Raw genomic sequence first — 18,721 nt, forward strand, 5'->3', positions numbered from 1 at the left:
TTCCGATCTGGCGCCGCCTCATAAGATCAGACGAGGACGGCCTCCAGTGGCGAGTCCTCGCTGCCATCAAAGCCGCGACACTCCAGTGCCGCTCCCCCTCAAGTAAACAAGCGCTGGCGGATTCCTGCAAAGAGGAAGCATCGGCGTCAGTACAATGTTGGAATCTGGCGGCCCCCGCGCAGTCTGAGCGTGCCAGCTCTGTCCAGTTGCTCGTTGAACACCCACCCCAAATATTTGGACAATTTTAGTGTCGTTCTCGGGGGCCCGAGGCGGTGAATTGGTCAATTTCGGCAATCCCTTCAATGCCGTGAAATTCCATTTTGCGGCTCATTTAACTGTAAGGCGCATGACTGAGCCGCGTAAACAATTTACAGTCTTTGTGTTGGCTTACTTCCCGTCTCCTGAGGGGGCTTCTATTTTATTTTGTTGACAGGGTCGCTGGTGACGCCGCGCTGCCACACGGGGAGCAGTTGCGAGCATGCTATTGGCGCCGTTGCACCTCACACGTTGGCACTGTTCGCAAAAGTACAGAGACTCCAGTCAGACACTCGTTGAAGAGTACAGATTCAAACGCTGCCACCCAACTCGCCTTCACGCTCAATAAGTTGCATTGTGCGGCGCTCATAGTGAAGCATCATCCTTACTGATTTTGAAAAAAAAAAAAGAAGCGTTTTCCGATGTCCGCGTGTATTCTAAAGTGGAATGGCAACGTGACTTTCCACCGCACGCACCGTCTGTCGGACTGTCAGCGTGTAGTGGACAGATGTGGCTTTGTTTTAAGTTAGGCGGAGGGCTTCGCAAACCTGCTTGTGGCCAAGGAGGGAGCGCCCGCTTTTTGGGCAGACGGCGCATTCCTGTCGCTCTGCCAAGCGGCTAATGGGTTGACGAACCGCCCCAAAGTCGCTCGTCGGCGGAGCTGTCACCACGTCGCCGAGGATGACCCGCCTAGAAATGACGGACTATAATGGGGTGTGCTAAAGTTAGCTCATCTTGCTGCTGTAGAATCCCACTTTACACGCATCTGCCAAGTATGTTTATCTATGGGATCCCTCCGCAATTCGTTCAGGGTGAGGGCCTTCAGACTTCAATCGTTGCGGTGTTTATTAACAAAAGCGTCCATTCAGAGCAAGTCGAATAAGTGATGACTTCATGAGCACTGCTCTCTCTCTATTATTTAACTCGTTTTAGCTTTCGTCAAATGTTGGGCATTGATCGGCCCCGTGGTACCAACCGGTGAGGCGGATCCGTGGGAAAGCTTAGCGGTGGCCGGTCCTCCTCCGTCAAGTCTTGTCAGTCCATCCCACCCGGCCCGTCAATCACTCGACGTGCCATGAAAGCGGCTTTGAAGGGAGGCAACTGTCGGAGTGGCAGAGAGGAATCGCCGGCGAAGATGGAAGGAAGATGACTCCTAGATCAGCACACCAAACCTTTCACGAGACAGAGCACATTTACATTTCAGAAACCTTTTTTTATACAGTAGTTTATGGCTTGGATGAGAGTTCAGAACGTTCAAATGGGACATCGACGGAACCGTTTTCAATGTCCAGTCCATAAATGGCTTCTGGTGCCAATAAATGATGAAGGACACTATTTCCTGTTTTAAGGTTCCGCTGTGGACATAAGCATACCCGGCCGGGCTGCTCGCGGTCATTATTGTAAAAGCCTTTTTTTTGACGACATCCCATTAGCGCAAGGTGCAGGTGAGCAGCATGCAAATTTCTTGGTGTAATTGCAATTTGCGGCACGATCACCCAGAGCCTATTAAAGTGATCATTTGGCTGTCCCGTGCGTCTGTTTAACTGGGACACAATTACTCAAAGTACCCGGCCGGGGGTGAGCCGAGTGTAACCAGAGCCATCATGACATCATATGTTTCTGGCCCATCACACGGGGACGGATGGCCTCATTTGCAGGTGGCGGATTTAAAGTCGACCGTACCTTCATTGCCCTGCGCGAAAATCAAAACGTGGCCTTACTTGCATTGTTAACAAACAGACTTTGTGACGTTTTTTGTTGGTGACCTCTTTATTTAAGGTGTTGATTGCAGGTGTCCATTCCTGATGACCGCCCATGTGACGAGTGCATCAATACAGCATGGCAATGGGTGACATCATCGTTAAAGCGTGGGTGAAATGCTCGCAGGGGAAGGCGGGGTCACGTGCTCACCACCACCTTTGGCCTTATTTGTGGTTCCACCGAGAAAGCAAACAATGGGACAACTTTCACCCCCAACCAACCGCCCTGGCCTGAAAACAGAACCTATCTCAAAAGAGAGCGGAGACCCCACCAAGGTCTGACTCTGACTGTTTACGAGGGGGGCGAGGGAGTGTTCTCAAGTGTGATATTTGCGTTAGCGGGTCGTTTCCTGGTACGTGCCAGTATGATTGGTATGAAAGGCGCCATTGATGCAATGAAGGGGTGAAAACAACATCCCCTCACCCCAAGAGAGCCCATCGGAATGAATGGCCGGTTCTATTTTAAGGCTGCAGGCTGAAGGTTAAGCCCAATCCGCCCATCCGCCCGAGGGGGTTTTCTTTTCTTCCTGAAAAGGTCTGCAGGTGTCCAGATGGGGATCTTTGGGGTGGGCTGCTTTGAAGTCGCCCCCGCCCGCCTCATTCTGGGAGCGAGAGAGTCAATATTTGTGCAGGAGACGGGCAGACCAAAGGAATGCGGGCGGGACAGAACTAGCAACACAAAGTCCCGCTTTTTAGGTGGCACCGCAACTCGTGACATCACACAAGCGAGATGAGCACACAGCTGGTCTCACGCTGATGCATTTTCATGAGATCACACAGGCACGAACGAGCACACTTCAACGAGGTGACATTATCGATTTCATCCGCAAAACCTCAAGACCCCTGCGTGCCCAACAACACACGGCAGAGATGAAGGGTCCGGCGGCATTCTTGACGCGTGAGGACCAAAGCCCCTGAAGGGGCAATCCACCAAAACCAGCGGAATCGGCTTTGACGGGAAACGGGGGCACCGGGGCAACGCAAGAGTTGTTGGGCACCCCAACAACCACCAATGACGTAAAGAGTCCCTCATTTCGGACTCATTTCCAAGCGGCTGTCTGAAGGCTTATGACTCAGCCACAAGCTCGTGAGCGCCAATTGACCAGCGATTGGTCTGCAGTTAACAATTATGACGCCCGTCGAATTGAACTTGCATGGCGAGGCACCATCGTTGTCACCGGAACAAGTGAGAAGGGAGATTGTTCATTTTGCCCAGTGACAAGTAGCCGACAAGTCTATCCAAAAAGAAATAATTCTAGTTTTCCTGGTATTTGCCCATGTTACTGTTTGTTGTTGGCGGTCGGCCATTTCTTTCCATAAATAAAGGCCACGACTTACACGCAATCCGGCCTGTTCAATTATGAATGCGTGGCAGCTCTTCTTCAGGATCAGCCTCCATCGAGCCGCGCCGCCGTCAACCGTGCAGCCAACTGCTTTTCTCCAGTGTCAACATGCTCCAAAGCGGCCTTTGGCGTGGCGCGCGGCCGCTTCGCACGTCAATCCGGAGCTCCTCGGAGAGTGCGGGATTCTCCTGGGGGGCAGAGTTGAGTCGTTAGATATTATTTTCGCTTTGCTCGCCTCACCGATGTGAGAAATCTCCCGCTCCGCGGCCGGGAGGCGCAATCAATTATTCACGCGGCTCACATGAGGACTTTCGAGGTACTCCTGCTCAATCACTCGTGAGGTGAGGCAGGGAGCCCCCCCCCCTGCCCGCATAATCGAGGCTATAACGGTGCACAAAAAGAAACTAAACTTGTCGTTTGTATCGAATCGATGTATCTGGATAAACAGGAAGTGAGCGATTTGGAATTTCTTTTCAAATCTGGCGTGACCTTGACACAAATCCAAACATGTAAGTGGGAAAGAAAAAGAAAATGAGAGCGCCGGGTTGATTTAGCGGCTCTTTCAAAAGCGTTTGCACTCTTAAGCTCTTTGATGCGCTGCGCTCTCCTTAAATCCTTTACACGCATCCGTCAAACGTGAACACTTTGCTCCCGACGTCTTTCCTGCATTTGGCTTTAAAGCGGCTTGGCGGGCGTATTGTCAAACGCGACTTGGTCCAGAGGCGGGAATGGGACCGCGGACATGTCGCCTGCCGGGCTCAGGCTACAAACACACAAAGCTTTCACACCTCTGGACAATTTGGAGGTTTTTTAATACACTCAAAAACAAAGACGCGAGTATCATGTAGCGCAGTGCCTTGAGAAGTTCAATTTGTTCTTGAATCTTTCCTCCTCAACCGATTGGAAAACCAATGAATCGGTTGCAAACATTTGTTTCGCAACAACCCTCGTCCTCAACAAAATCGCAATCACGTGATAGAATGACGGTTTCTGGTCTTTTGCCCAGATACAGCTCCAGTGTGCGAGCATGTACCTATAGGTGCGTGTGTGTGTGGCACGGGGGTGGGGAACTTGTTTACAGCTCACGCAGGCTGCACGAAGCCTTCTCGACAGAGGAAGAAAGACAGTGGCGGCAGAACTCCGCGGGCCAAAGTGCACCAGCGGATGGGATAAAAATACTGCCAGTGAGCGGCTTCAACAAGCCTTGCGGGCTTTCAAGCATCCTTATCTGATGCACTTAAAAAGTAGGTTCAACCAAAAAGAGGCGACGGCGAAGTCTCGCTTCTCAGGGCGACCGACCCATCGAGGGACACGCTGCAAAAAGGAGCCAGGCAGCCTCGATTGGTCTCGGTGGGCCACGGTCATGCGCGGATGGGCCGGGGGGGCGTAACGTACGGCGAAATGCTTTGCATTACGGAGCGCCACGCACACCTGGACCCGTGACCTCTGGCGACATCCGCGGCAAAAGGAAGCGAGCGCAGTAGCGCTACGCCTACCCGTTCAAACACCCGCAATGGAGCGCATGACGCCCACGCACGTTTAAAGAGTCTGGCGGGTTGCGGCGCGGCGGGGGCTGAGCAGCCGAAAGAACGAGATGGGGCGGGGCAAATGTACGAGAATGACATCACCCACCCTGAAATGTCACCATGATCTCAAGTCTTGGCTTAGCTGACTACGGAGGTGACATCATCGCTCCCGCAGGCCCCTCCCCACCGCGCTTTGTCTGAAGTGGGCCGTTTGTTTGTGCGCTAGCGAGAAGAGCGCGCGTGCAGCGGCAAGTGAAAGAGCTCTTTTGGGGGAGAGAGCACGTTTGTCCCCACGCTTAGATTCTTATTTGGACACCTACCTGTGTGAGAATCTTCTTTAAGTTTCCAAACCTTTGCCATTTCTTGACAGCGAGAGAGGAGAAACAGGCACTAAGGGATACAAAGAGACAAAGCAATAAAAAGCTTCGGCTTTTATTTTGAATGATGCAGTCTCACCCCAACGAGGACGAGCGGATGAGAAAACGGCCGGCTGGATGATGGCGTCTCACATCACACACCTGGCAGCTGCCGGTCGTTAAAAAGCAGTCAAGCATGGCGACCATGTCATCGGATAAGCGTCGGATAAGCGTCCAAATAGCCCCTGGGGCTGCTTTGCTCTGAGGCAACGTGTTCAAGTCGACTCTCTGACCCTTGACCCCCACATCACTCCATTTTCGGGAGAAGCCTCTCACCTCACTGATGTCACGAGGGAGTAGGACAAACATTTCTTGACTAGTAACTGACTCAAGGTTAATTCAAAAGATGTGAGTCACCAGCTACCCCGATTATGACCCCGACATTTTCAACACATTCAGCCCTTGTTTTCCTTTTATGCCGCTTTACGTTGGGTGCTTTCACACCTTCGTGTCTAGCCGCAGCTCACTTCGATGGTGAGCAAACGGGTAAGGGGAGCTACATTTCCTCTTAACGGTAATTTGGTGAATGGACCACAACTCTACAAGGGGCATTTGCCGAGTGCAATGCACATATGGCTCATGCCACGTTGGGATGGAAAAGATGAAAGCATTCCACTAGGCCAGCCCTGGCAGCTTTCGGGCGGGGTCGGCACTCGTTAAGGTGGGCCGGCTTAAACGCGTGTGGCTTTTTTCACACTGCATTCCGCTGCGGCAGTCCCCCTAAAAATAGTCCAGCGATGTCCCACCCAAACCGTCTCGTGGCAATAGTTACACAGTCAGCAGAACCATCAGTTGTTCCCAACGGAGGTGTGTGTGTGTGTGTGTGTGTGTGTGTGTGTGTGAGAGGAGTTCAACCTGGGGGGAGAAAGCCTCATGAGTGCACCACTCATCCAGTGATTTAGTTGAGGGGACCTCCCGTGTAAGCAGAGCGAATCGCAATTCAAGCTAAACAGCCGCGACACGGTCAATTCAAATGGAACAGCTAGCGGTCATTAAATGACCTGACATCAAATATAACAGACATCACATGGCAACTCGCTGCCCATTATTTCATGACACTTTTGCGATGCGTCTCGCCCACGCACATGCAGAATAAGGGGCTGAGTGCGCTCGCTTCAACCAGCTCGTCACTACCGGTGTGCGTAAATGACTTCAAGTCCAAAACGTTTCATCGATACGGTGTCACAGTCCACTCACCTTGACTTGTGTGCGGGCAGCGTGGGATCCACGATGTGGATGTCATTCTTTTCATTAACTTGCCCGTGATGAACTGGCGACCAGTTGAGGGTATCCAGCTGCTGCCTGAAGTCAACTTGGATGAGCGCCAACACGCGCTGGATCCTATTCGGGATAAGCAGTGGTGACAAAGCATGACGGATTTTTTTTTGAACGCAACCTATGAGGCCCGCTGCTACTTTGACACATAAGTAGCAGCAACACATAAAGTGAGTGTCCTCACAATATCCCCCCAAACACAAGACGGCAGAGCACGAGTGCAAACAACCCCCCCATATACCCTGAACTCCTCTCCGATATGAACGTTTACATCGATATCCTGAGCCTCCTTTTGAGTAACCTCTTGAAAAAGACTTGTTTTTCAAAACAGAAACAGTGGCCAATCCGGGCCACCTGTCGTAGATTCTTGGCCTTCTCATCACGCACAGGCTGCGAAACGGGAGCGTTTGTTGTTGCAGTGGCTGTAGTTGTGCTCCAGACATCAACTTCTGACAGCTGTCGGCTTTGCACACGCCCATCTTTGGGCAGCTTTTGTTGTTTACTGTAAATATATGGACATGCCAGTAAATAACTCAATGAGAACAAGGTCAAAAGCTCGTATGGTAAAAGTCAGCATGCTAATGTTAAAGCCGTGTTGAAAGGGGAGTGGGCGTTTCTTGACTTGTGGCGTTCTCTGGTGTTCATATTAGGTATTGCGGCCATAAAGTTGCAACAGTGTTTTTTTTTGTATTTACATTGTATTTATAAGCGCCTTTTCCAAAGTCTTGTTTGTCATTTGATTCATCGATGACGGTGAATGAAAAGTCAACTTTTATTTCTTGAACTTGTTCTGATGTGCGCTCTTGCTGACAGGGCACACATCCAAACGTCATTTTACTTTTGGGCAATGGCCAACACGCAAATGGGAATGGATGGTTACCAGGGGCTCCGTTATCAGTTAAAAACGTCAAAACATTGATTGGCCGTCGGCTTCTTTCACATTTTGAGCAAAATCATCCGGCTAAATTCCAAAGTTGAGTTTATGTGGAAAGTAACACAGACGTGCAAAAACACTGGTGAAGATAAAACAGCCCAGTTGCAAATCATTATTGAAAAAAAAAAAAAAAAATCACTCATAGTCAGCCATTGTGCGGCTGTTTGCTGTGTGCTTTGGTGTCAATAAGGAAGTGTTCCCACCTTCCTTGGACACGAGCAGACGCAAAGGGAGCTGCCATAGCTGCCAGACAACTCTCTCACTTTCCCACAAGGAAATACTACTTGCCATTTCTGACGGATTAAACACCAACTTGCAGGTAAGGGCCCACACCTCCTCCTTTTCATACCAAGCAACTCTTCTGCGCACGTTTGGAGAATCAACGCCGCCGCACGACTCGATTCTGGAAAAATCCATGGCAAGAGCATAAAACAGAAAGATGGGCCAGTATTTTTCATGAAAAAAAAACCCCATCATCTTAGTGGTCATTGCTGAGCACATTGCTCACGTAATTGGGTTACGACTATTTATAAAGACATGGTCTTTGTCATCATGTCGGCCATTTCTTGGAGAGAGAACTTTGCTCGGGAGCGGTACAAGTCCGTGCAGGTGAGCACACGAGCTGCCACATTCCAGCGCGCCGTCACTTGCCTGCACGAGCCCGCATCTCCCTCACTACGGTCGGACAACACAAATGCAACAAAAATATGCCAGAGATGCATGTGTCAACAATTTTTCTTTGTTTGTCGAGGAACAATGTCTACCCCCTTCAGTGGTGGCCTATGTTCAGTCCCAATCATGGAGCTGTGGGGGAGTCATTTCAGCTTTGAGCGCTTCACTCATAGCAGTGGAATTTCATTGCTATCCATTCCAATCTCCTGCAGACAGCACACGAACCAATGCAATGAAAGGCCTCATTTGCTTCAATGTTGAGACGCGAAACACGAGCGACTGCTATGATCACTTTCTTTCTTCTTTCCTGTCATGATGGTTGCTCCCGTAACAAAAGTCAAGGCAAAAATCGGTCCAGCATGAACACATGAATTTTGTAGACTGGCCTGTGATAAGTGAAGAGCCGCGTGATTAACTTTAGCGGCACATTTAATAGCTGCAAGTCGAGTGCGAGGGTCCGGCCTGAAATTTCAGTGAAAAAAAAAATGTTCGACTGGAGCCGTCATGCGTTTGAGTGAACAACCAGGCCAAAAAGAAGATTGACTATGGCGGTGCCTGGGCCCGTTCATCGCTAGAATTTGGAATTTATTTCTCAATTGCGCAAATGTTCTTCCTGAGTCGTTTATCTTTGCGGTTAATGCATCCGTCCGGCCGCCTACTCCTCCGCCCGGGTGATGGTGCAATACTCATTCCCTCGTCATGATACACATTCAAAGGCCCGCACACACTCGGCCCCGCTAGGGAATGTGTGGCCCCAGGCTAACAAAACAAGTCTGCATGCACGACAAGACTGAAAGCAAAGCAAACGCTCCGTACTGAGCCGAGGAGAATAAAGAAACAAACAAACACACACGGATTCAGCGTGTTGTCAGGTGAGTGGATTCGTGCTACGCAACAGCTAAATAATTGAAGTCGTGCATCTAGGTTTGTTTTTCGAGTAATCTGATTGTTGGGTGCATTGTGTTGACTTCACTGCCACCGTACAAAACTCAGATCGCTGTCAGTTTATGCTCGCAAGTCAATGCAAATGCGGTGGGACGGCTGTTGACACTCACCTCTTTTCACTTTTCTTCTGGCCGGCTTAGGATGACATGAGGCCCGTCCGACCGTGAACATGTACGAGGTGATGTCAGGCGACACTCTGTCCTGGAAGGTGCCCAGTCCGAGTCCAAGCGCCACCGAGCCGGGCGCCAAGTCCCTGCCCATCGCCGGTGACGGCGGGCCCGTCAAGATCCTCAAGGTGTGCTTCTGCACAAACAACAACCTGGGCAAGAACTTCAAGCTGGTGAAATGTGACAGCTCCTGGCAAATCAGGGTGAGCAGAGCTTGGTTTTGGAGGGCTTCTCTTCCCGGTCGCTCTCTGAGATTCTTTGACTGTTTTGTACCGGACCTGTCCTTTACCACACTGGACACACGGCAAGCATTGACACTGACACACACCGATTCCAGCAATTCTCATGCCGCGAGTGCTCTGCCTGATTGAGCGCATTCCAAACATCCGGTCTTCACTTCCCTGCGTGACATTTCAGTTCTTATGGTCTGCTCTTGGGGTCGGCGCGCGATTTCCAGACGTTGCTTTCTCAACTTTGTTTGATTTGCTTCGATTGGATCACGGCGCTCCAACGGTGTTGACCCTCAGGCGATTATCCGGTCCATCCTGATCAGCGGACGCCTGGGTCCAAACGTGGAGCACGCGGGATGCTTCGGCCTGCTGCTGAAGCACCTCAAATCCGAGGAGCTCCACTGGCTACATCCCGATCTCAGTGTGGGGGAGGTGGAGCAGCGCTACGAAAGCCACCACGTGGAAGCCGAGTGGAGGTAAAGGCACCGAAGCTGTCAGCGACGACAGGGCGGGCGCACTTCACCTTCTTGTCCTTCCATCACCAGGTACGACCTTCGCATCCGATACATCCCCGTCAACTTCCTGGAAAAGTTCAAAGACGACCGGTCCACGCTGGTCTACTTCTACCAACAGGTCATTGACAAAGCCCATCACTTGGCATTTTGGGGTCGGTCGAATCGCTGCAGACATTTCTGTCACAATAGTCCTTTCAGGAACAAAGTCGTGGGAGAGGAGTCAGCCAAGTTTAGCACCAGCAGGTCCGGTTTTCATTCACACACATACACACATTGTGAAGTTCTTGACAGAGCTCGCTTTATTGGCTCTGCCTGAGGATGTTCGACACGGTTTGTTTTTGCCCTTCATGATGCCATTCCCCTCATTTAAAGGAGCACAGATGCCCAATTTGCCAACGTGTCAGATGGCCGCAGTGTAGCGCCAACTACTGGCCAGGAGGACCCACCTCCTCCCAACTATCCCTCACCAAGTTTCATGAATTTTTGCTTGCCAGGTACGGAGCGATTACATGCAGTATCACGCCAGTAAGGTCAGCGACGGGATGGCCTTGCAGCTGGGTTGCTTGGAGATCAGGTGGCGAATATACCGAAGACCCAATCGCAGATTGACATTGGGTGCTCCATTAATATTTTCCACTTGCTCCCAGGAGGTTTTATAAGGACATGAACGCAAAAGGACTTGAGAAGAAGTCCAACTTTGAGCTGCTGGAGTAAGTAGGACCTCTGTGCGCACAATCTTTGTTAGTCTTGCAATGGCAAACGGACTTGGTTGAGTGGCGCCGTTCCCCGCTCCGTATAGGAAGGAGGTGGGCCTGGACCTTTTCTTCCCCCCGGAGCTGATCAACAGTATGAAGGTAAATGAGTTTCGATCTGTGCTCGTGCCAACCTCCGCCCCTGAAATCCTTTGACTAAAACGGGGGCTGCAATCCAGTCGAAGCAACTCCGCAAGCTGATCCAGCAGACGTTCCAGCGCTTCGCCACGCTCAAGGAGGACGACTGCATGGTCAAGTTCTTCGAGACGCTCAAAGAGTTTGCCAGTTACGACGAGGAGGTTTTCCCCTGCGAGCTGGTGGTGGGTGCGGCCGCGTAATTAAACATGGAGCGCCGGGCAGCGACGGGGGCTTATAGCGACGACGTGCATTCACAGCAAGGTTGGAGTCTGGCCGTGGAGCTGGTCATCGGCGGGAGGGGAATCCGCCAACGCACACAGAAGAATTCGGCGGTGAGCACACTCGGTTGGCTGGCAATCGGTTGAGGGCTAGCCTCCGGCACGCCCACGTCCCTCCTGAAGGGGTTAAAGGGTTGGGACGACGGATGATCGCCGCCGGTTATCGCTGTGGCCCATCTTGGATATGCTCCGGCATGACAAATGTAAAAGCCGGTGGGTGTCTTCCACAGCCCGTCTTTCTGGCTGACTTCAAGCAGATCAAGAAAGTGCAATGTTTGTCTCGGAGCGACGGCAAGGCCCTCATCAATCTGGACGTCGAGGGCGCCAGACAAGTGCGTACGCCCGCCGGAAAAGGAACCCCCAAGAAAAACATGACCTTGTACCCTTTCACTCTACACCCGCTCACTTGTCGTGTCGGCCGACGCAGCACCTGTCCATCAACGTGGCCAGCGTGCCCGTGGCCGAGAACATGATGGATCTCATCGACGGGTACTGGAGATTGGAGAACAACTCGGAGGAGTCCATCATCTGCAGGACAAATCACGGTGAGAGCGCAAAATGGCGGGTACAAACTAAATTTCCATCCTGAGGAAACACTGCCTGTTGGCGTGAAGGGAGAAGCTTTGTTTCTTCAGTCCATAGCTTTGTCGAATCGAAAAGTCGTGCTCTATCGCCAGCTTGCGGCAGGTCGAGGTCAATTGACAATTGCTCCTTCATGAAGCCTTGACTGAAACATGATGCGCGTTTTGTGGAAACTTTGTTAGATTCCAGCGCGCGGAGCTCCCTCCCAGAGATCCCGACTGGGTGAGTCCATTTTGGGGCACCGAAGTGGCCTCAGCGTCTTAGCTTTGATGCTTGAATTTTCATGCTTTCTCCCCAGAAAAAAGGACACCAGCTCCACGCGACACAGTATGGGTACGCGTTGCTCCTTCCTTATTCTCAAAGCAAATACAGGAGAACAGATGGGCGTGCAATCCCTCCTTGGTTATTTTGTATTTTCAGGGTCGGACATCTATTGTGAGATTCTGGACGAAAGACCCAGCTCAGGTTGGTTGCAATTCATCGTCTCCCGTTCAAAACTGGGTGAGGGCGGGCTGTCAATCCAAATGATGATCACCATCGTTATTTGATAAAAAGGCAGTTGCAGAAAAAAAGGCCTTTCCTCGACAAGAACAATTTCATCATTTCTTTCTTAAGTTGTCAAGTACGGGATCGACCGCGGTGACATCACACTGGGGCGAATCCTGGGCGAGGGCTTTTTCGGAGAGGTCTACGATGGCATTTATGCAGCTGCGGTAAGTCTGAGAATTCCAAGGGCAAAACATGGGGAACAACAACGACAAACACCTGACTGACTTTAAGGCACCGAAAAGGCCAAAGGTGCACCAGTCGGTGGATAGAATACATGTCTACGTCTTCCCCTTTTTTTTGCCGTGATAATCACACAACCAGAATTGTTCCCGAGTACAAAACCTGTGGGTACGCGTCTCCTGTGGCTGTTTGGGGTCCGCCGCACTGTTGATTTCCAAGTGTTGTCGTCCTCGCATCAGAATGGAGAGCGGGTGAAAGTGGCCGTCAAGACTTGCAAGGACTGCTCGGCCGATGTCATGGAGAAATTCATGAGCGAAGCAGGTAGGTTGGCGACAATTATTTAAAAAATACGTATGGGGGACTGGGGGGGGGAGGAAATGAAATCACGTCTTCTTTGCCAGTGATCATGAAGAATCTGGATCACCCTCACATCGTCAAGCTCATCGGCATCATCGAGGAGAACCCAGTGTGGATCGTCATGGAGCTTTATGAGTACGGAGAGGTCAGTCGTTGTCAGGTGTCACATATGTGGGGGGGGGGTCGTCAGGCCACTCTTTTCTTCTTTCTGTCGATGCGCTCTGCTGTTGCCGTGGCGCTAGGGTAGGTCGTTACATATTAGCTGTCTGTTAGCTTAATGCCCACATATGATGTGAAACACCATTTACGGATGAAAATAATGAGCATCAACATGATTCGGCAATTAAAAAAAAAAAAAAAAATCTGAAATCAGAACTATTGCCGCAAGCTGCATATGTGTGCTCCATGTTCCCAGCTTGGCAAGTACCTGACTCTGAACCAGAACAAGCTGAGCAACACGACACTGGTGTTGTTTAGTCTGCAAATCTGCAAAGCCCTGGTCTACCTGGAAGGCGTCAACATGGTGCACAGGTCAGTCAAAGCCACAATCTCGGGTCCGGGCCACTATGTCAACATACGGAGGATGTCTTCTGGGGGCCGGAACGCAGAGACATTGCCGTTCGAAACGTGCTGGTGGCCAGTCCCGACTGCGTCAAGCTGGGCGACTTTGGACTGTCGCGGTACATCGAGGACGAAGAGTACTACAAAGGTTAGTGGAGCGCATGGAGAGTAGCAGCGGAATCTCAAAGGCACCTCTTGCTTCGCTACACAGCATCCGGCCACCTCAACATTGACAGTCGGGTTCCGAGAACGCTGCGCTCAATCTATTCCACTTTGGTTACAACCAAAAGCAAAAGCTGGCACATTTTGATGCAGAAGGAAGGGCTTAGCCACTGAGGGAAACGTGCGGATTCCTTTGACAGCTCGCTCAAGTCACCGTTCCACATCTGACGCATCGTTTAGGAGATGGGGCGTTTGCGCACGACAAAAATGCAACCGAGACAACAACCAATACTCAAAACCCAAATAGTGTACACAAAAGGTAATGGGACTTACAAGCAGCGCACCAGGAGGCAAAAACGGCAAAATGGCACCAGAGGCTGACTTCCAGATGCCCACTTGTTCTTCCTGTAAAATAAACGTGAAAAATGTATTTGCATTGAGCGGACAACAATGACGAATCTCTTGAAACCGGCAGCGTCCGTGACCCGCTTGCCCATCAAGTGGATGGCGCCGGAATCCATCAACTTCAGACGCTTCACCTCAGCCAGCGACATCTGGATGTTCGGTCAGTACGATTTTCTTTTCAATGTTTGGCGCTCCGATTGCTTTTTCATGCGATTCGCATGAAATGGAGTGAGCACAAAAGGTCAAAAGGCAGCAGCCCGTTCGAGTCGCCTCCTTAGCGTGGCGTGTCTCCCCGCTGCCCCCGCAGCCGTGTGCATGTGGGAGATTTTGAGCCGAGGCCAGCAGCCTTTCTTCTGGCTGGAGAACCGAGACGTCATCAACCAGCTGGAGCAAGGCATCCGGCTGCCCAAGCCCGACAACTGCCCGCCTGCGCTCTACTCTCTGATGACCCGCTGCTGGTCCTACGACCCCAGAGAGAGGCCCACCTTCACCGAGCTGGTACTCAAGATCAGGTAGTGCCGCACCTTTCCTTTAGCTGTGCCAACTTTTTGGGGCCCCCTTGATTTATCCAACTCAAATGCCTTTGTCAGTGACGTGCACAAGATGGAGAAGGAGCAGGAAGCGGAACGCAAGCGGGACAGGACGCGTTCCATCAAATATTTGGACACCAAATTCAGCTTCTCCGAGCCACCTCCCAAGGTAGAAGATGCGGGCGACGCGCTCGACGACGCCACCAACTTCTTGTCACAATTTCAGCCTTCAAGAAAGAAAGGGGGGCGCTTTGGAAACACGCTCAGCATCGGCTTGCACATTCAGGTATTTTCAACGCGGCATCGAACTGGGCTAAAAGAGCACTTGAACAAGACGTCTAGTGCCTTGTGTGTCCGCAGCTGAACGAAGCGTTGTGCGCCAGCTCGCCGGACCTGGCCGGCCCGTGTGAATATCAGTCGCCCATCGATTCCATGAACACTCTGCCAGTGCCCATCAGGTCTCCTCGACGTCGAAGCATGGGGGTAAAAAGATTCACACGGAAATATGCGGCGCTGACTTGTGTGCGTTTCAACTCGCAGGGTTTCCAAATAGGCGAGGTCTCTTTGCTTTGGGGGCCAATTTTAGTCCTTGAGAGCTTTGAAAGGCGCTTAAAATGTAATGTATTATTATTATTATGAATATTTAGTTTGGACTGGCCTTTGGATACACCACCAATCGAGTGAAGACAGGTTGCCAATGTCACCTCAAAATTCACGTCTAAAAATTAATGTCCCGTCTATTGGAAATTTATAACAAATAGACATTTAACACGTTTTTATTACACGTCTCAATACCAGCAATAGTAGCACTTAAAATTCAAGCAATTTTAAAAAAGAAAAAAATGCGCCCCAGAAAAACATTTGACACTGTGCTCGTTATAATAAAACAGCGAAATATGGACACGCAAATATTTCCCGGAACCTTTAGTAACGTTCCCTCAACATGACAAGATTGTTGGGAGAGTTGAAAGAAAGTCGACTTGATCCTCTTTTCCCCTCCGGTTTCTTCGCCGCCATTCCAAGTCAATTTCATTCCCACTCGTATTTACGGGCGAGTTTAGCTTACCAGCGAAGTCCACTTTGTAATTTTCTTGGCGGAGTTTCTTTCCTCGTGCTGTCAATGTATCAATTGTCATCTTCGGCGGGCGGCACTCTATCGAATTTCGAATCTATGGAGCTTTCTGTTGGTAATTGACCACCCGTCGAGCATTTGGTCCCGCCATCTTGTCTTAGGTTCCCGCCGTTGGTTGCAATATCTTCTTCGTTGGTTTCTTGGCCGGCAGCGTCGCAGGTGGCGGTGTGTTATCCGCATGTCCGCGCCACACTGCCGCTAACTGGCCAATGGGTCGTAGTGATCCAAACTGGAACCAACTTGGTTCCTGTACAAGGTTGGAATCGAACAAGCAAACAACAAAACGTTGTACAATACTGATAAAAAAAGAACCGATAAGCTTGCTGAAAAAGTCATTAAAACAAAAAAGTTACCACCGATCAAAGACACACGGCAGTATTATATAATGAAACACCCCAAACTATTCTAACCCCGATGTTGTAGCACCGGGGTGCACAACAGTGAAACGGGGACCCAAAAAAGCGATGGCGTGCGAGTTTTGTCAGCTTAAACAAGCGGTGTCCTGACTCTCGGGTGAAACTGCCGGTTTGTCGCAGGAGAACGAGTTCCCCCGAGCGGAGCCCAACAACCGCCTGGACGCCCAGCGGCTTTGGCAGATGGAGCGTCAGCAAATGCGCGACACCTTACGCCGGCAGACGATGCAGATGGAGGCCGACAAGATGTGGCTGGAGAAAGAAGAGCGCCTCCTGGTGGGGAACGCAGCCCCGTTCGGGCCTCCCGCTCGTTTTCAGATCGATGCCAGAGAAGCCCCGTCAGTGCCCGTTTGCTATCAAATGAACTCGCCTGTTCTTTCGCAGGACCCCGTGGGAACGGACCAACCCCCGCCACCGGCGGTAGGTTTTGGATTCGCTTCTATGTAGTTTGATGATCCACACCGACGTTGTCTTCATTGTCTGTTGTTTTGTGCTTCTCTTGCAGTCCGAGCATGAGGCAAATGCTGAAAACGGTAAGCTAAAAAAAACAAACAATTAGTCATTCTTTCGTCGTGAAAGGACTGGGAGAACTTGTATCGTCTGTCTGGGTGTGTTGCATCACCGTTTGTGTTCATTCTGCGTGGCGGTGCCGCAAGATGGCTGCTTCCTCCCTTCCTCAATCAAATATATTTGGCGTCGTGGCGCGGACAGGTTGAAACTTCTTCTTCTCCTGGGCTTTTCCCTTCAAGGGGTCGCCACAGTAACTCAATATCCTCCATCTTCGGAGGTTTGATTCACACGTCTGTTTTGGCCTGACGTATTGAGTGGAATTATGACCCAAAAGTTCTATTTTGGTCTCATCTGACCACCAAACTTTCTCCCGTGACTCCTCTGTGTCATCCAAATGGTCATATGCAAATTTAAGATGGGCCTTGACATGTGCGGGTTGGACCTTCCCTTTCGAATCATGACGTGTATTATCTACAGTAACTGCTTGGAACAAACAGCCATTTTCAATCAATCCAACAAGCAGCAAAACATGTCATGCGTGTCAATAAAATACAATCGAGTAGAGTCACGAAGTATGAGTTCTATCTCGGGGGCTGGGGGGGTGTCCCCTTTTGACGGCGGCGTCTTGTACCCTGCAGGCCCTCCGTCGAAGCCTCCGCGGCTCAGCGCACAGGTGACGACAACTCTCGCGCGATGGTCAGCGATGCCAGCTTGGCATTGGCATTGACATTGATCTCCCCCTCCCACCTGGAATTAGCCGGCCCCCACGGCTGAGCTGGACCGTTCCGACGACAAGGTTTACCCGTGCGTGATGAACCTCGTCAAAGTGGTGGTGCAGCTCAAGAACGACATGGCCGACATGCCGCCCGAGCAGTATGTGACGGCGGTGCAGGTGACGCGGGCGCGCCGCCATCTTCTTTGCTGCCTTCGCGCTCGGCGCCGTCGCTTCTCGAATGCGCATGCGAGTGTCGCCTGTGTGTCGGCAGTCGGTGGGGATGGCCTTGAGGGATCTGATCGGCAGCGTGGACGACGTCCTGCCCACCCTGCACGAATCCGTGCGCGCCGAGGTACGAGCGGCGCCGCCGCCGCCGTCTTTTACGTCCCGCGGGGAGGTCACGGGGATGGTTTTGGCCCTCGCGCGCAGATCGAGGGCACCCAGAAGCTGCTGAACAACGACATGGCGGAGCTGATCGGCAAGATGCGGCTGGCGCAGCAGAACGCCGTCACCTCGCTGCGGGACGAGTGCCGCAAGCAGATGCTGGCGGCCGCCCACAACCTGGCCGTGGACGGCAAGAACATGCTGGACGCCGTGGACCAGGCCCGCGTGCGCGCCAACCTGGCCAAGCCCGCGGGGCCCTGACGCCCCCCGGAAGCCAGTCCGCTTCCTCGCCAAAGAAAAGGGAAGCGCGGCGTGATCGGAGACGTGTGGAGAATGGAAGACAAACAAAAAAGAAAAGCAGATACCCCCCCGCCGTCGCCGCGCGTGACCCCAATAAAAGCTTTGAAAGGTGCTAACGTGCTAACACGGGTCGGCGTTTTTAGCTCGGGGGCGTGCCCGCCAGCCAGGGGGGCAGGAAGAGGCAGACGGTGCCCAGCAGGCACACGGTGACAAACATCCACAGGAAGATGCGGTCCATCACCATGGCGACGTACTTCCAGTCTTCTCACCTGGAAGCGAGCGAGCGTGCGAGCGAGCGTGCGATCAGTTACGTCGCATTTCCGACCGCGTGTTTCGGGGCGCGACTCGCGCTCAAGTCGGCGTGCTTGGCCCGCAGGCGGTCGGCGACGTGGCGCGCGCCCTCCGGGGCCCGGACGACGGCGGGCGAGAGCGGCAAGGGGGCCTCCTCCGCGGCGTGGAGGACGGCGGGGTCCCGGCTCGCCGGCTCCGGCCTCCGCATCAAGAGCCGGCGCGGGACGGCCTCCAGGAAGAGCCTCCGCAGCCACGGCGGCGGTGCGCGTTGAGCACAAAGACGGTGACCGCGACGGAGAGCGTGACAAAGACCATGGTGAAGGGGAGGTACCGTTGCTCCAGATGCGCGATGACATCATCGTTTTTGGGATGAAATCACAACGCGGAAAGGTCATCTTTTCCGGCGCGAACGGCTCCCAAAGGTCACGCGGTTCCACTCGTCCA

General features: G+C 52.0%; 1 protein-coding gene and 1 long non-coding RNA gene across 6 annotated transcripts; one reads left to right on the forward strand and one right to left on the reverse strand.

Moving 5' to 3' along the window:
• Position 1: 1 nt before the first annotated feature.
• Positions 2-16,194, reverse strand: LOC148883379 (uncharacterized). 4 transcript variants are annotated; one of them, XR_016118508.1, is made up of 8 exons: positions 15,599-16,194; positions 13,931-14,002; positions 7,798-7,912; positions 6,498-7,077; positions 5,205-5,274; positions 3,354-3,546; positions 1,232-1,427; positions 2-124 (listed from the first exon to the last, which is right to left on the reverse strand). It is a non-coding gene; the product is annotated as an uncharacterized LOC148883379 (long non-coding RNA). The 4 variants fall into 4 exon arrangements; XR_016118510.1 differs by lacking the exons at positions 13,931-14,002; positions 15,599-16,194 and adding an exon at positions 9,237-9,377 and having other exon boundaries at positions 6,498-6,641; positions 6,817-7,077; XR_016118509.1 differs by lacking the exons at positions 13,931-14,002; positions 15,599-16,194 and adding exons at positions 392-513; positions 9,237-9,377.
• Positions 9,296-18,098, forward strand: ptk2bb (protein tyrosine kinase 2 beta, b). 2 transcript variants are annotated; one of them, XM_089022400.1, is made up of 30 exons: positions 9,296-9,496; positions 9,821-9,999; positions 10,069-10,156; positions 10,533-10,612; positions 10,686-10,748; positions 10,838-10,892; positions 10,970-11,110; positions 11,186-11,260; positions 11,437-11,538; positions 11,634-11,751; positions 11,971-12,010; positions 12,087-12,121; positions 12,209-12,253; positions 12,404-12,501; positions 12,757-12,838; positions 12,919-13,019; positions 13,290-13,405; positions 13,483-13,583; positions 14,073-14,162; positions 14,310-14,514; positions 14,593-14,701; positions 14,759-14,818; positions 14,893-15,015; positions 16,201-16,353; positions 16,462-16,497; positions 16,583-16,610; positions 17,226-17,260; positions 17,345-17,479; positions 17,574-17,654; positions 17,732-18,098. In XM_089022400.1, the coding sequence occupies exons 1-30, from the start codon at positions 9,296-9,298 to the stop codon at positions 17,945-17,947; spliced, it is 2,991 nt and encodes a 996-aa protein (XP_088878526.1). In that variant the 3' UTR covers positions 17,948-18,098. The 2 variants fall into 2 exon arrangements, with proteins under 2 accessions (XP_088878526.1, XP_088878525.1); XM_089022399.1 differs by having other exon boundaries at positions 16,201-16,497.
• The last annotated feature ends 623 nt before the right edge of the window (positions 18,099-18,721 follow it).

This window comes from Hippocampus bargibanti, linkage group LG19, assembly GCF_051943395.1.
Source record: "Hippocampus bargibanti isolate YZ-2025 linkage group LG19, ASM5194339v1, whole genome shotgun sequence".
NCBI classification, from domain to species: domain Eukaryota; kingdom Metazoa; phylum Chordata; class Actinopteri; order Syngnathiformes; family Syngnathidae; genus Hippocampus; species Hippocampus bargibanti.

Coding starts and splice junctions, on each gene's coding strand:
- ptk2bb (XM_089022399.1), top strand. CDS start 9,296: ATGTACGAGGTGATGTCAGGCGACACTCTGTCCTGGAAGGTGCCCAGT. Junction 11,752..11,970: donor CATCTGCAGGACAAATCACG/GTGAGAGCGCAA, acceptor AAACTTTGTTAG/ATTCCAGCGCGCGGAGCTCC. Junction 14,702..14,758: donor TCTCCGAGCCACCTCCCAAG/GTAGAAGATGCG, acceptor TCACAATTTCAG/CCTTCAAGAAAGAAAGGGGG.